The sequence below is a fragment of the Balaenoptera physalus genome, assembly GCF_965194825.1.
Source record: "Balaenoptera physalus genome assembly, chromosome: 4".
Lineage (NCBI taxonomy): Eukaryota > Metazoa > Chordata > Mammalia > Artiodactyla > Balaenopteridae > Balaenoptera > Balaenoptera physalus.
This window is the reverse complement of record NC_138891.1, coordinates 137,676,477-137,692,140: the sequence shown is the minus strand read 5'-3', so window position 1 is coordinate 137,692,140 and position 15,664 is coordinate 137,676,477. Positions and strand designations below refer to the sequence as shown.

The 15,664-nt window shown below is 45.4% G+C and overlaps 1 protein-coding gene and 2 long non-coding RNA genes across 3 annotated transcripts in view; 1 reads left to right on the top strand and 2 right to left on the bottom strand.

Moving 5' to 3' along the window:
- Positions 1 to 15,664, bottom strand: part of LOC309659309 — a 117,314-nt gene that overhangs the window by 15,626 nt on the left and 86,024 nt on the right. The window lies entirely within an intron of this gene.
- LOC309659289 overlaps positions 1 to 15,664 on the top strand; it is a 44,131-nt gene that overhangs the window by 24,537 nt on the left and 3,930 nt on the right. The gene's annotated exons all lie outside the window — the stretch shown is intronic.
- On the bottom strand, positions 9,551 to 14,962 carry LOC309659590 (carbonyl reductase [NADPH] 1-like). The gene is made up of 4 exons (XM_082459462.1): positions 14,637 to 14,962; positions 14,427 to 14,544; positions 14,011 to 14,206; positions 9,551 to 10,020 (listed from the first exon to the last, which is right to left on the bottom strand). The coding sequence occupies exons 1-4, from the start codon at positions 14,945 to 14,947 to the stop codon at positions 9,566 to 9,568; spliced, it is 1,080 nt and encodes a 359-aa protein (XP_082315588.1). The 5' UTR covers positions 14,948 to 14,962; the 3' UTR covers positions 9,551 to 9,565.

Below are 15,664 nucleotides of genomic sequence, written 5' to 3'. Positions count from 1 at the left end.
TTGGTTTCTCCTTGCCCTCTGAGTACCGGGGCCAGTTTGCAAACCAACACTTTCCTAGAAGCTGTCTGCTTCTGTGTCCTTTATAACTGTCCAGTCAAAGACCAGCTCTGCCAAGGGCCTGGTTATATTTCCGGGGGTAGCTGCTCTTCAAGGCTTCTAGCATGGAGTGGCTGTGCCTGAGGGCAGCAGTGCTTTAGGGACGCTGAGCTTGGACATGGGATTGGGGTGGGGCCAGCATCAGCAGCACTAATAATGGGAATAATGACGGCAGCGTCAGGTCCCACAGCACAATGTTGCCTCATCCCACCTCCAGTGACCTTCCTGCCTCTGGTGTTTCTACCCTGTGTGTCCTTCCCCTGCCACACACACACACAATTCTCACCCACCCACGAGGCAGGTGATATTACATGAAAGAGAGAGATGGGAGCAGTGACTTGGAGTCATAGTTTATGACTTCTTGAAGTCATAGTTGTTTAAAAAAATCAGTTACTTTAACTTATATTGTCGTATCGCCTACTTTTGTGGGTTTGCATTGGTGATCTATAATCCAGTGGTTTCAACGCGTTTTCTCCAGCGTTACTAGGAGATGCACTATGCCTCCATTACTGACAGGGGCTACTGCACGTGTGTTTCTCAGGTTTGAGCTGCATAGCAGGATCTCGTTAGAGACTGGGGAAAGTGAGGGAATATGCTATTTCAGAAGACCACTTTCCCATTCTTATACTCCCCATCCCAGAATCACTGGCCATAAAGAGTATCGAGGAAAGCTAGTTTAAGGGAATAAAAAGCCCTATTTACTTTTTCCTGACTATCACCCAATGAGCTGTCAAAGACCCCATATGGGACCATCAGAGAAACTTGTGGTCATTAAAAAAAATAATAAAAGTCTAAGTTTATTAGAAACTTGTCAGCCAAGGAAGCCACTGGTTGAATGAATTCCATCCAACGGACTCCGCTCGAGTGTTGAGCTCTTGGGTTTCCCAAGGATTTGTTTGAATTGTTAGTCACATGGCAGAAATTAGAAATTGAGATCTAAACTGGGGTTGGTCAGAATTTGTAAACCAAGAGAGTTGCTGAAATGGTTTGTATTTGAACAGTTTATCTGTGAGCTTATCTTTCGGAAACACACGACTCTGCCACATAAACTGTTGCCTGAGCTGTTTGAGCTTAAACAGTCTTTCTGTATTTTAAGTTTTTGGTTTCTGTGTAGTTTATCTAGTTGACAAGATGTAATTGCTTCACGTTTCTATCTCTCAGTCACAATTTTTGGATCATACTTCAACCATGTCTATGGGACAGACCACATCCTTGTCTAGATGATCTGTCTATACCTACATCACTGAGTTAAGTAAAGGGTCATGATGGAGGTCACTTGAGGAGTTTCACTTGATGTTAGACCTTCTTGCTTCTATCAGCAAGATCATCTGATAAAAGAGCAGCTATGTGCAATACTTAAGAATTTTTATAACCAATATTTGACCATTGCAACAGTGACAAACACTGAGTTGATAGTCTACTTCTAAGCCAGGAACCAAATGTATCCAATTTAAGCCAAGAAAATAATTTGAAGAGCCTTTTTTTTTTTTTTTGGCTGCGTTGGGTCTTCATTGCTGTGTGTGGGCTTTCTCTAGTTGTGGCGAGTGGGGGCTACTGTTCTTTGCAGTGCACAGGGTTCTCATAGCAGTGGCTTCTCTTGTTGCAGAGCACGGGCTCTAGGCACGCTGGTTTCAGTAGTTGAGGTGCGTGGGCTCAGTAGTTGTGGCTCGCAGGATTACTTGCTCCGCATGGGATCTTCCCAGACCAGGGCTCGAACCCGTGTCCCCTGCATTGGCAGGCGGATTCTTAACCACTGCGCCACCAGGGAAGTCCCAAGAGCCTTGTTTTTACCAAATTTTCTCATGCCGTTGTTTTCCAGATCTCTTAAAGCAAACTTAAAGATCATTGAAAAGACTATAAGGGTGGAAAAGCAACATTCTTCCTCTAAAATTGAGAAGGCATTCATATGACCAGGAGGGCTATTTTTTAACCCACTGCCAGTCCAGTCTTGTGAATCTCTCAGGCAAGGAGATGTTTGGCCTTAGTGACACTGTCTGGTTCTCAGTCATTCTCTGATCCAGAGCATGTAGGGGTTTTTGCACCACTTTTTGGACCTTCTTTAAGGTGTGAAATAGGTATGCCTGAGGACAGAATAAAGCACCCCAGAACTGTTCCTCACAGGTTAAGATTTCTGGTTTTAAATTGAGGCTCACATTTTTCTCTTTCTTGAATTAAGATGCCTAAAGACTGCTTTTTCTTAGAGGGGAAATCAATAGGCCAAATGGACCCAGAGTAATACCAGGGAATTTCCTGAGAGCAGGCATTAGTTTATTGAGATGGTGAGTACCTGTCCAATTTGTGGGCAGTAGCCAATAAGCTTTTTCTTTTGGTAGAACAAATCCAATATCAGTCATTTGGGGGCACCCAATGACCCACTGTTGGCCAAAATACCCTGATGAGGTTGTCTGATTAGGTCCTACAGCTTTGAGACAAGTCAACAAGTGTAGTTGAGTACCATTCAGTGAGATATACAGTAGAGATCAGAGGGTAGAGCCATGGTCATGAGACTGGCTTTTCCTTGTAGGATCTGTAAGAGAGAAACCCTCCACTTGCATAATAAGTCTCTTACTGTTTAATCTCTTACCAAACTCGACTTGTGAGTTTTGTTGAAGTGCTGATTGCTATGAGAGATACCTATATTTCATTCTAATGGAGACAGAAAATTCCCATTCTTAGGGTGACATGATAGAGGGTCTTAGATTTTTGGCTACCTGGCTTGTTATAATATTTGCCATCTATAAAATCACACAGGAGTTAAGTTCTACCACCCAGAAATCAACTGATTCACTGCAAGGGATTGGTACTGTAGGAAACTGGGTGACATTCAAAGGAAAGTGGTTATAAAGCCAATGTTTGGTTGAATTATATGGTTAAGTCATGGAGTGACTAGGGTGCAAACCACAGCATTAAGAATAGGGGCCTAAATGGGTGCCATAGTTAGGAGGCAACAAATATCTACTCACTATCCAGAATCTTAAGGCAGCAGAGAGAGAAAAAATAACTAGGTAAAGAAATAATGAAACATGTGAAGACATGAATGACAGTGTTCTAGGCATTTGTGATCTAGTTCTAATGTCTAGGGTGGAAGGTCTACTTCACACTGACTTGAGGCCATAGGTTCCTCAGGTTGTTGACATCTGAAGAATTCTTAAGAATCTTTAGTTTGAGATCTCCAGTACAGATGGCTTTTCATTGGTGTAAGGGAGCATTTTGTCTTCTTAACTGGGTGATGCGAATCTGGGGATCAACTCTTTGTAATCTGATCATAGTGTGGTGGTTGGCAAAACCCGGTAGGAGCCTTTTCATCAGGTTTGGGAGCTCCTTCCTCTGAGGTCCCTTCTAGAGGCCCAGGTCTCAGGTTTTAGGTCGTACTAGGAAGTGACTGGGAGGAGCTGAGGAAAGGCTGCCTGAAGCTGACAGTCTTATCATCAACAGACAACTCAAAGATAAACAAAATATGACCAAAATGTATCCAAAACCCTTTGAAGGCAATAATTCTATCAAGTCCATTTGGAAATGCTCTGAGGGATGCTAAAACCTGGGCTTTTGTCCATGTCCCATCTTTGCAGTTTCCCAGCATTTTGGGTAAAAGATGAGGCACGTGCTACAAACCTCCTTGGTAGCTTTAGTAAATTCCCCACCAACACTGACCAAGGACAGTAGCCAACCTCATGTAAAGACCTCCCAGGGTTCCTTTTGAGGTCTTCTGGCACCAAGAGCCTACGCTGAGGGCACTAGAGATCATTCTCTAACCACCTTCAGTCACTTCTTTCCTGAGATCTTTTTTCCAATTTCAGAGCCACTTTCTGACATTTGGTGTGTTGGTCACTTTGAGCTAGTCCAGATATTTGGCTCTGAGAAGCTATAAGGACCATGAGTTTAGTAAGGGCTACCTACTCGGTATGGTGTCCATCCAGAGCTTTTCTTTTGTGCTTCAGGTTGTTCTTTTATTGAGTATGTTTCTATCTTTCTAGTAGCCATTTCCATAGAAAACATCAGGGCTTTTAGGAGTTTCTTAATCTACTAGTGACCATTTTACATTTGACTTCCTGCAGATATCATGAACCTTCACTGTTTCCAGAACATCCCCAAATCATACCAACCAACTCAAAGACATACATGTTTTCAATATATGTATTAACATATATGTTATCCACAGCCAATCGGCAAGCTCTAGTGATGCGACAAGTTTAAGTAGATTCTTCTGTCTTTTAAGTAGAGGGTCTCTTCTAAAGATTAGTTAAAATCTGTTATAGTACGTAGAGCCTGTGCATTTCCTGTTTCAATTCCACAAACAATGTCAAATATGGACTTTCTATGGCAGTCTCCAACAATTCTGCTTGAGGGATAGATGGTTCCTGAACCATCAAAGCAGAGGTTAAGCATCAGAGGGTTCTCCTTATTAGATAAAAGACAAGTGTGTTAGGGGTCAAGAAAATACAATTGCAGATATAAATAGGTGAGGGAGAAAGTCATAAAATCTCATGGGAGGTGAGTATGGTTGCTGAGAAATACTGACTATTTTCAGTGAGCAGAAAGAATTGTATGGCATGAGGGACAATTACGTTAAAAGGAGATCCTGGGGGTAAGTTGGTGGGTCTCCTGATTCTTGGGCTGCTGTTGCTGCTGCTGTGAGGCACGGTGAATGAGCCTTTGCTACTGGATCAAGAAAAAGGCTGGCATAAGTTTTTGCCTCAAGTCCTCAGGATGCTGGGTAAAACTTGGAAGGCTTTGTGTGTGACTGAATGAATGGAGAGCCATTGTGGAAGTTGTTGGAAGGCTAGCATTAGGTTACAAAATGCCTTCTCACGTTTGGGTTCCTGTATCCATTGCCCATGGCTTCCATAACAAATTACTCCAAACTTAGTAACTTGCACCAACAAAAATTTATTCTCCCGCAGTTTTAGAGGCCAGAAGTCTGAAGTCAAGTTGTTGGCTGTGTTCCTTCAGAAGGCTCTAGAGTAGAATCTTTCCTTGCCTCTTTCAGCTTCTGGTGGCTGCAGACATTCCTTTGCTTGTGGCTGTATCACTCCCATCTCTGCCCTTCTTCACATGACCTTCTTTTCCCTCTGTGTGTCAATACTCTGTGTCTCTTATAAGGACACTTGTCATTGGATTTAGGTCCCAACCAGATAATCTGGGATAATCTCATCTCAAGATTCTTAACTAAATTATATCTGCAAAGACTTTTTTACCAAGGAAGGTCACAATCACAGGTTCTGGGATGTGGACATAACTTTGGGGGGCCACCGTTAAATACACTACTGCTCCCGAGAACAGGGTGCTATGACATTGAGGACTTAGTTTAAGTCAGAGAAATGTGATTACAAAAAAGTTAGGAACGCACTTTACAATAGCCAGTGTGACCCCAAATCTTCTTTAATTGTTTTTTACTGTCAAGACAGGGCAGTTCTGAATGGCTTATAATGAACCTTCCTGGGGTAGGCTTATGTAATGTGGTTTGTTTCTGCCAAGATTATACTTTATCTCTAGAAACTTTACATTCTTTGTGAACAAAAATAATAAGTAGGTAAATTAATCTGTTTTGGAGTTTATCTTAATCCTTAGAACATAGCAAAATGCCACAGACATACTGGAGAAGAGAGAAATCCTAGAGAAATTTAAGGTTTTTAAGATCCGAATTTAAAACTTGGAAAAAGTAGAAGGGGCTTCTTCTGTAAGGATGAGGACTTCAGCACCAGCTCGGTGTGGCGCAGCTATGCTACGCGGCGGCAGACCCGGGGCCAGAAGGAGAATGGATTGTCTGAGATGCCTTCCAAGGACTCTCGCCCCCCAGACCTTGGGCCCCCACGTGTTCCTGTCCCTCCATCGATCCCTGTAGGTGGCTGCAATCCACCTTCCTCTGAAGAGACACCCAAGAACAAAGTGGCCTCGTGGTTGAGCTGCAGTAGTGTCAGTGAAGGTGGCTTTGTTGACTCTGATAGCCGTTCATCCTTCAAAACTAGTGAAGGTGGGGAAGGTCACGCTGGGGGAGGCAGAGGGGAGGCTGAGAAGGCTTCCACCTCAGGGCTGGGCTTCAAGGATGAGGGAGACATCAAGCAGCCCAAGAAAGAGGACCCTGATGACCGAAACAAGATGTCAATAGTTACTGAAAGCTCTCGAAATTATGGTTACAATCCTCCCGTGAAGGCTGAAGGACTTCGCCACCCACCAAGTAAGACTAGCATGCATCAGAGCTGACGACTGATGGCCTCTGCTCAGTCAAACCCTGACGACATCCTGACACTGTCCAGCAGCACATATGCACCCAGTATCACAGCACATAAATATATTGATGAAACATTGATGAAGATGGTCTGGAAGTGAATTCCCTCTTCCTCAGGGGACCTCAGTATATTTTATCTTAAGGCCTTGAGATGACTGGGTGAGGGCCATCTACATTACAAGGATAACCTGCTTTATTCAAAGTGTACTAATTTAAATGTTAATCTCATTGAAAAAATACCTTCACAACAACACTCAGGCTGGTGTTTGACCAGTCTAGGTACTGTGGCCCATGAAAGGTGACACAAAAAATAAGCAAGCATACCAAATAAGGTAATATTCATCATTTCCAGGGATTAGGAAATGAATATATCTTTGGAAGCCATTTTTGTTTATTTAAAAATTTAAATTTTTTAAAAAATAAATTTATTTTATTTTATTTATTTATTTTTGGCTGTGTTGGGTCTTTGTTGCTGAGCACGGGCTTTCTCTAGTTGTGGCGAGCGGGGGCTACTCTTTGTTGCAGTGCGTGGGCTTCTCATTGCGGTGGCTTCTCTTGTTGTGGAGCACGGGCTCTAGGCGTGTGGGCTTCAGTAGTTGTGGCACGTGGGCTCAGTAGTTGTGGCTCGTGGGCTCCAGAGTGCAGGCTCAATAGTTGTGGCGCACGGGCTTAGTTGCTCTGTGGCATGTGGGCTCTTCCTGGTCCAGGGCTCGAACCCGTGTCCCCTGCATTGGCAGGCAGATTCTTAACCACTGCATCACCAGAGAAGTCCCAAAAATTTAAAATTTTTAAATTAAAAAATTTTCAATGATTTATAACATTATATAAGTTTCAAGTGTATGATAGTATTATATCTGTATACTCTATAGCGTGCTCACCAGCAAAATTTGAGTTTCTATCCATCACCACACAGTGATCCCCTTTATCCGTTTCACCCTCCCCACTGCCCCTTCCCCTCTGGTAACCACTACTCTGATCTCTGTATCTATGTGTTTGGTGTTTGGTTTGGTTTGTTGGTTTGATTTGTTCATTTATTTTATTTCTTTGTTTGCTTTTTATATTCCAGATATGAGTGAAATCTTATAGTATTTGCCTTTCTCCATCTGACTTATTTCTCTTTGCATAACACTCTCAATGTCCATCCATGTTATCACAAATGGGAATATTTTCATCTTTTTTTATGGATGAGTAGTATTCCATTATGCGTTTGTGTGTCTTTCTGTGTGTGTGTGTGTATAACATCTTCTTTATCCATTCATCTGTTGATGGGCACTTAGTTTGTTTCCATATCTTGGCAATTTTAAATAATGCCAAGATGAACACGGGGGTGCATATAACTTTTCGAATTAGTGTTTTCGTATTCTTTGGATAAATACCTAGAAGTGGGATAGCTGGATCATACAGTAGTTCTATTTTTAATTTTTTGAGGAATCTCCATACTATTTCCATCGTGGCTGCACCAATTTTCATTCCCTCCAACAGTGTATGAGGGTTGCCTTTTCTCCACACCCTCAACAATCCTTGTTATTTAAGTGCAGGCAGCGAACCTAACCCTGTGGGATTCCCAGCGTGCTCCCAGGTGGGAGGGTTGTTTATGAAGGTCTTACTATGTGCCAAGTCATTAATTGGAATGTTTTATTTAATGGCTACCTAATCCTTACAATTGCTAAAAGTGCCTGCATTCTGGTTTGTCCTAGGTCATAGACGATAAGTGGCATATGTAGTTAGGTGTTATTTTATGGAATTAAGAAAGAAATCTTTAAGATCCCCGTGTCCATTTCCAAACTAGTAGTTCAGATGTTATGGTGTTGATCTAGACATTGATAATCCTCTGTTGGCAGTTTAGAAAAATAAAATAACAAGGGGAAACTAACAGCCTAGTTGAAGGGAAACACTTGTAAAGTAAACCTGACTCTTCAAATGAGGGTTCCACACTTGCCTTCAGGGGCTGTCGCTTTTCACTTCCCCAAGCCTGAGAATCAGATGTGAGAAGTGACAAATAACATGACGGTAGAGGCATCTGTACAACATGGAGTGCTTCTGTGAAGGGAGGGAATGTGGTGGACAGTCCCTGGGGCCTTGGGGAAGCCAGGCGTGGTGCTGGGCAGTACGAAGCTTCTCGTCACTGCCCTGGGTGGTGTTGGGCCCCTCTCACAGGGACTCATGATACAGGACACTTGGCACTTCCAATGTGATTTAAACCTTCTCAGTTTTATCCGGACAATTAATCTTCACAGCAATCCTTTGACTGTTATCCCCCTTTTACAGTTGAGGGGATATAGTAGATGCAGGATTGGGCTCAAGGTCATGCAGGAAGGTGGCAGAGCCAGGCCTCTCTGGTTCCAGATGTTTGTCTTGAAAGATGTCAAACAGAAAAGTTGAGAGAATAGTAGAGTGGACACCCATATGTCCTCCAAACTAGGTTCAATCATTATGAATATGTTATTCTAGTTATGTGTTCCTCTTCAGCGTATATTTTGCAGAACCACGCTAAAGTTGCAGACCTCCTGATACTTCATCCCCACATAAATGACACATTCACCCTGAAGAGATTTGACACCAATCTCTCATATCCACTAATACCCATCCGTACTCAATTTTCCCCATTGTCTCAGAGTCTCCTAGGGATGTATCTTTCATACAAGCGCCCCCTCACATTTCACACTTTATAATTGTTTTTTTCCCAATGAGTTTGGTGTTTAAAGACACCAGAGCAGTTGTCTTTTCTTCATGGTGTGTCCATGTTATACTAGAGGCTGGTCAGCTGAAGCCGGCAGGCCCAATCTGGCCACGCTCATTCGCTTCTATATTGTCTCTGGCTACCTTCATGCTGCAAGAGCAGATCTGAGCAGTTCCCACAGAGACCTGAAAAGCTGAAAACATTTCCTATCTGCCCTGTCCATAATGGTTGTTTCCCCAAGTAATACTGTCACTATTCTTGACCTTTGTTTTGGTGTATTAGATTTCTGAGCTCGTTCAGCATATAAAGTCTGCACAAATGGACATTTACAAAGAACCATTTATCCATCTACTGATTTTTATTCATTATTGGTCATCCATTCTACTTTCACTTCCCTGGGATCACAGAAGAAATCACAAAAGACTTCACAGAATGAGTAGCCATTTCAAAGTGATATTTGGTTACCAGTAGGGACGTTTGATTTTCTTCAAAAGGAGATATTTTTGACCCTGTAAGTGTCTTTTGGGTCTAATCGGGACAGGTAACAAAATTCAGCCTATGGGTTAGAGCTGTGAGTTGAATTGCCATTGTTCAACTTTTTTCTCACAAGCAAACTCTCCATGAGGTCCCTCAGCATCCGAGGGCAAAAGGGCCAAGTACACGGGGGTCTCTGCTCCTTCTTCTGGGCTTTTGGTGGCTCTGGGTCCCGCCATGTCAGTTCTCACCCACCCTGGGCAGCAGGCATTCAGGAGGATCTTGTCCCCTCCTCTCTGCTCACTCAGTTTCCTGGCTTGGATTCTGGACAGGACCGTGACGCCGATTTTCGTCACCCCATATGCGGTCTCCAGCCAGCCCTCCTTCCCGTGGACCCCCTTCTTTGTGTCTCCCACAAACTTGTTCATGAGCCCCACCAGCTCCTCCTCTGTGACGGTCTCACTTCTAAACTTCTGCTGCAGTTCGGGGCTGCAGTTTTCAAGAGCTTTGAAGCCCCATCTGCTAGACACATTCAGCACTCTACCTAAAGCACAACACAAACCATTGCCTAGAAAGGTGAGCACAAGCAGGATGGATACCCAGTTCTCTGGGATGCTGGACCACAAATTTCCACTGGAGATCACCAGTTTCCTATGAGATGAATTAAGGCTGCACTTATGAGACAAGGAAATGAAACAGTCTCGGAACCTGTCCGAGCCATGATGTCTAGGATGATAGTAGAGAAAGAAATGCTCTAATGGGGAGGGCAGTGCCCCAATTTCCAAAAGAAAATGAAAAAGGTGTATCGAGGAAAGTGCTCAGGGAATGGGCACCCAGGAGTAGACAGCGTCTTTTCCTCAAAGGCATCCTTTGGGACCAGCTGAGGATCTTAGGTCACTTGGGCAGTGCTCTATGCCAGGTCCCTGTTGACCAACAAAGAGCTGATGGGTTTGTGGCTGGCAGCTCCAGGGTGACCGGACCGCAGCCGGTTAGGAAGGCTCGGATGGAGGAAAGTGAAATCAAATCAGTTCAGTGGGCCGAACTGCATGCTATTTTCTCTGGGTTTGGGTTTTTATCAGCTCGGGAGTAGTGACTCAAGCCCTAGCTCTATGATGACCGAGGAGGGCAGTGGAAACTGGATTACCTAAGGGATGCCCACATAAGCACGACACTCTGGGAGTCAAATGGGAAGTTAGGAGGAATTAAAGTAGGACAACTTAATGCCCATCAGAAGAACCACTTCCAGGACTGGAAGGGGATTGGAACCTGCAAGAGGATGTTCAGCTGTGCTTATTTGAAGTGACTCTCTGGGTCCACGAGATGAGTGGAACGGGGCGCTGTAGTAACACACGGATGGGATAATTGTCATATATGACTCTAGCATCGTCTGAGGCACAAAACGCCAGGGAATGTTTCATCTGTCAGCAAGAAAGACATAGACTGCATGCAGATGGGTATGAGACAGATTCCTTGAGGCCAAGGCCTGGCACAGAGCTGGCAAAACATGTTGCAGGTAGTAGCTCTGGGAAGGTACAAAGGGTCCTGACGAGGTGACCTGCTGTCTCTGGACCTGGCTCTGCATACCCGGCAGTAGATCGACGTGTCCAAGTTACATCAGGGGACTGGAACAGAAGACACTGCACCGATTTGGGCTGATAAGATCTAATCTTCAGGCCAAGGAGCACACTGTCATCCTCAGAGTGGTGGTTTGCTTCAGAACTGGGACAGGAGATGAAACGCTGGTTGTCTCAAACTTGAGGAGGAAAGGTATGCACGCTGGCTTACGCACATTCATGAGCATATGCTCACAGTTGACATGGTGGGGGCCTTGGAAGAGTCCCCACTGGATGGATTCCTCTCTCCTCCGGGGGACACGGGGAAGAGGGGGTGGGGAGGATGCCGGGGCAACTCTACAAATCTTTCCCCACATCACTTCAACCTTCCTCTTTCCGACCTGACCGTGGTCCTGGGACCAGGGCTGCTACTCCCGATGTAGAAGGCAGGGGGTAATCCTTAAGCAACTCAACTATAGATTTAAACTTTTTGTCAGAATTCTTAAGGACCTGATGGAGTGGATTGTCTTCACCCCATTTGGCAAGTTTGGAATGACAGCAAATGCAGCTGTATTGACTAGTTAGTAGTCGAGAGAACCCACTAATTCTGGGCCTGGGTAACCCTACCTATATGATGGGAGTGGACTAAGGGGAGGTACTTGTTAGACTAGCATTGTTGTGGGCAATCAGGATGAGCACAGTGGCCGAACTTAACACCACTTTGGAAGGTGAGACAGTTTGATTAAATGTTAATGACTAATGGGGAGCAGGGGGAATGAAATGAGGGTAAAGGATGAATAAATGGGTTATGCAGCAAGAGAAATCAATACTACACTGGTGCCTGGAGCGTCTGAGAGCAGGAGGTGATATCCTCTCTTAGCTCAACTATCACAGATGCCTGATTGTGTGAAGCCGCATTTTGTGAAGACCACTCCTGCTCTGTGACCTGACAATGTCAAGCGGAAGCCCTGGAATCCGAGTTACATCACTGTGGGATAAGGTCACAGGACGTGGTGATGAACTGAAAGCATTGTTTATGACTGAGTGGGACTCTATCCATGTGCCAGCATCTCTTGAGTCTTAGTTTTCAGGTCACATGTACTACCATCCTGTGACATGGTGTCACACTGGCCTTGTTGGTAATATTCAACTATCATATGTAAAGGAGTCACAGGAAGGTACTGGTATTGGTGATCAAGGGTGATGGGAGATAAAGTCTCCACAGGATGTAATGTTGATGGAAAATTACTAGTTGATGAAGAAGTGGTGTAGCTAACTATCAGCTAATTTCCATGCTGTAAATTAATTAGACAAGGAGGCCATTAGGCTGAGCTGGCTCTAATTCCCTTGTGGCCTATGTAAACAAACCAAAATCTAAGCCTGTAAATGCCTCAAGGTGACAAAATCCGAACCTAAGGACCACGCATCACCAACAGCCACCTGGGCTAGAAGCTGCAGGCAAGTAACAATTTCCTTACTTTGCTTCAGCCTGTTCTCCGTAACAGTCTCTTCCTGAGTTCCCGTCGGTGGAGCCATCCTCACCACTTCTGGTTCGGTGGTTTCCCATTCAAACAGATTTTTGTCTCAAATAATCTTTAAAATTTTATACATCTCAGTTTCTCTCTTAACAATACGAAATAGATTGCACAAACAGTTGTATGCTAAATAAGGTACAAATAGCAACTGCTGTTTGAACAAGTGGAGAATCAAATTCGTACCAACACATGAAAATGGAAGCAGTGGCTTTATAGGCTGAATTATCTGTTCCTCTAAATCTACCCCTCTCCCACACTGGCTCCTCCCAATGTTAGGCATATTTCTGATAGTGTTTCTGTATCTGTAAAATAAATTTTGTACTAAATTTACATGCTCAAGGATTCTTTTGATGTAAGGGAGTCTTAGTGAAGGTCCAGAGGGCGCTCTCTGTAAGTGAAGGACTAAGCTTGACCAAAGGAAGCTTCCGCCCTTTTTCTAGGCCATCTGGGAGGTGATATTAAGCCCTGAGAATGTCCTGCTTGAGAAGACTGTCCTTGTTTATATGGTGTTCTAGGCTCAGGCTACATAATCAATGTTCACACTTAATTATGGTGGGTGCCTTAGGTTACCTGGTATCAGCTGAACCTCTGGAGGGGCTGGAGAGTAAGGTCAGCCAAGAGGGCAGTGGGCCATGCCTATGTGACCGCCCCTCACCAAGAACACTGGATATTAAGTTCTCTGGTTGGTAATACTCCACGTGCCTGTCACAGGTTGTTTTGGGGAGAAATACATGCGGCCCCCAGGATCTGCTGGGACAGGATAAGTGGCAGCTCCACGCCTGGTCTTTCTAGACCCTGCGCCATGAGGCCTTTACCACTGCTGAACTGAATCACTCTCCATTTTCTAAATTCATTGTTATTTTGAATGTAACAACTTTTTGCTGAGTTCTGGGCCCTTCTGGTGAGTTATTTAACCTGAGGATAGTCTAGGGACGTCCTGAACTTGTAAGTATCAAAGTATGTATAGTTGGTTTATCATCTAGAAACCAATATATGTAATACACAATACCAGTAGGATAAGAAGAAAAACTCAGGTGACCAGATGCAGAAGAAACTTCAGGGGGTCTAATGACTTGCTGGTAGTGTGAGCTCCACAAACCTGAATCAGGTCACTCTGAGAGGGGGACGGAGGAGAGAAGGTCTGGGATGGACTCCTAAGGGAACGCCACCTGTGAGGGGCACAGAGCAAGTCAAGGGCCTCTCAGAGGAGACCTTTGAGCTCAGAATGGAAAGAGAAGAAAGAGCCAGATGTGCAAAGAGCAGCTGGACAGAGTACCAACGACCTGGGCAGTGTGTAGAGGGACCTGAGGCTGCAGGGCACCTGGCCAGGTAGAGACACAGATGGAGGCCAGTGTAGCTGGGCAGGAGAGGTAGCTGGGCCCGTAGATGAGACCAGAGGCAGGCAGGGCTGAGATGCACTGCAGCTTGGGCTCCAATCAGACTTACCTCGGGGTTTTATTAGAGGCAGGAGCTGCGTGCACACATCTTGGGTACCAAGGAAGTTTGTTTTCGTAGTCAGTTCTGCTTGAATATGAAACGGTGTGGGATCGCCAATTTTTAGGGCACAAGGAGAACAGAGTTGATAAATACTAGCCATACGGTAAAAATGCATTTTTGATACAATTTTATTTTTCTTTGAAATCTACATAATGTCTCTGTTAGTTAACAGTAGTGTGCCGGTGTGAATTTTGGGGTTTGATAACGCTGTGTAGTTTTGTAAGATGGCACCATCAGGGGAGGCTGAGTGAAGGGAGCCCATATGGCATCTGTGTACCATTCTGTGCAATTGTTTGTTTGTTTCAAAGTAAGTTAAAAGTTCTCCCTGCTGCTCCGAAGTTCAATCAGAGTGATATTGTGAAAACCTGGAGGCAGTCCTTAACAGTCTGATCAAGGCCCTCTAGCTGGAAAGGCTTGCAAATCTTAGAGGATTTTGCTCTCCTTTCGGCCTCCGGTCCGTCCTCCTTCCCTGGGGAGCGGGTTCTAGATCCCACAGCGGAGGTTCAGGCAGTAGCCCCACCCGCCCAGTCTGGCCGCTCTCACAGAGGCTGCACCCCGCCTCCCCACCAGCTCACATCCACTTACACTGGAAGGCGATGCCCGCGTTGTCGACCAGCACATCGAGACCCCGAGACCCCAAGACCCCGTACTCCTTGTGCAGGAAGTCGCGCAGGGCGCGGATGCTCTGCAGCTCGATGTCCAGCTGGTGGAAAAGTGGGCACAGGCCCTCGGCCTGCACCGGCTGCACGGCCGTCGGGCCCCGTGCCGCATCCCGCGCCGTGAGCACCACGTCCCCGGAGAACTGCCGGCACAGGTCACGCACGATGGCAAAGCCGATGCCCTTGTAGGTTCCGGTGACCAGCATCACGCGGGTGGAGGAGGACATGGCCTGGCCCGGGGTGTGAGCTGAGTGTGGAGAGCTGAGGGTGGTGCGAGTCTTGCGTGGAGCGGGCTGGGCGGTAGGGAGGGGGGCGGGCAGTGCAGTGGTCAGGGCTTGGTAACAGTGGGAGAAGCCAGGAAGACCTGAGTTCTGGGATCCAGTGCCACGACTCCTAGAGAACTCAGCCCTGCCTCCTACCCTCCTTCCAAGGAGGGAAGGAGGGGCCAAATGTTCCAGAAGGTTCCAAATGACCAACTCCTGTCCGCGCCACACCCATCCTCAGCCAAACCATACGCAATCCTCTTTTGATCCCAGCTCTGAGAGGCATAGTGGTTTGCAGGGTGTAGAGGTTGCTTTGCCCAGGCAAAACTGGAGGGTGAAGGGTTAATAGGGAGCTAGGGATTCCTGGCAGTTGACCAAAAAGTATTAGGCAGATCTCCAAAAGGAGAAAAAGTGTGCAGAGTAATTGTTTTGGGCCAGGCCCATCATCTCCTGCAGAATGGGAATGGTTGCTTTTTCCTAAAATGCAAAAAAAAAATTACTGAGGGGCGTTGCTTCTGAGCATGTAGCTCCCCCAGCCTGCTTAAGAGAAAATCAAAACAAAGAAGTAGGGCAAATGGTCCTGTGATTAGACTTTCAGCAGGCAGGGTAGCCAGCTCTCTGGATTCCCAGTGTGCCCTCATGTGGGAGGGTTGTTTATGAAGCTCGTACTCTGTGCCAGGT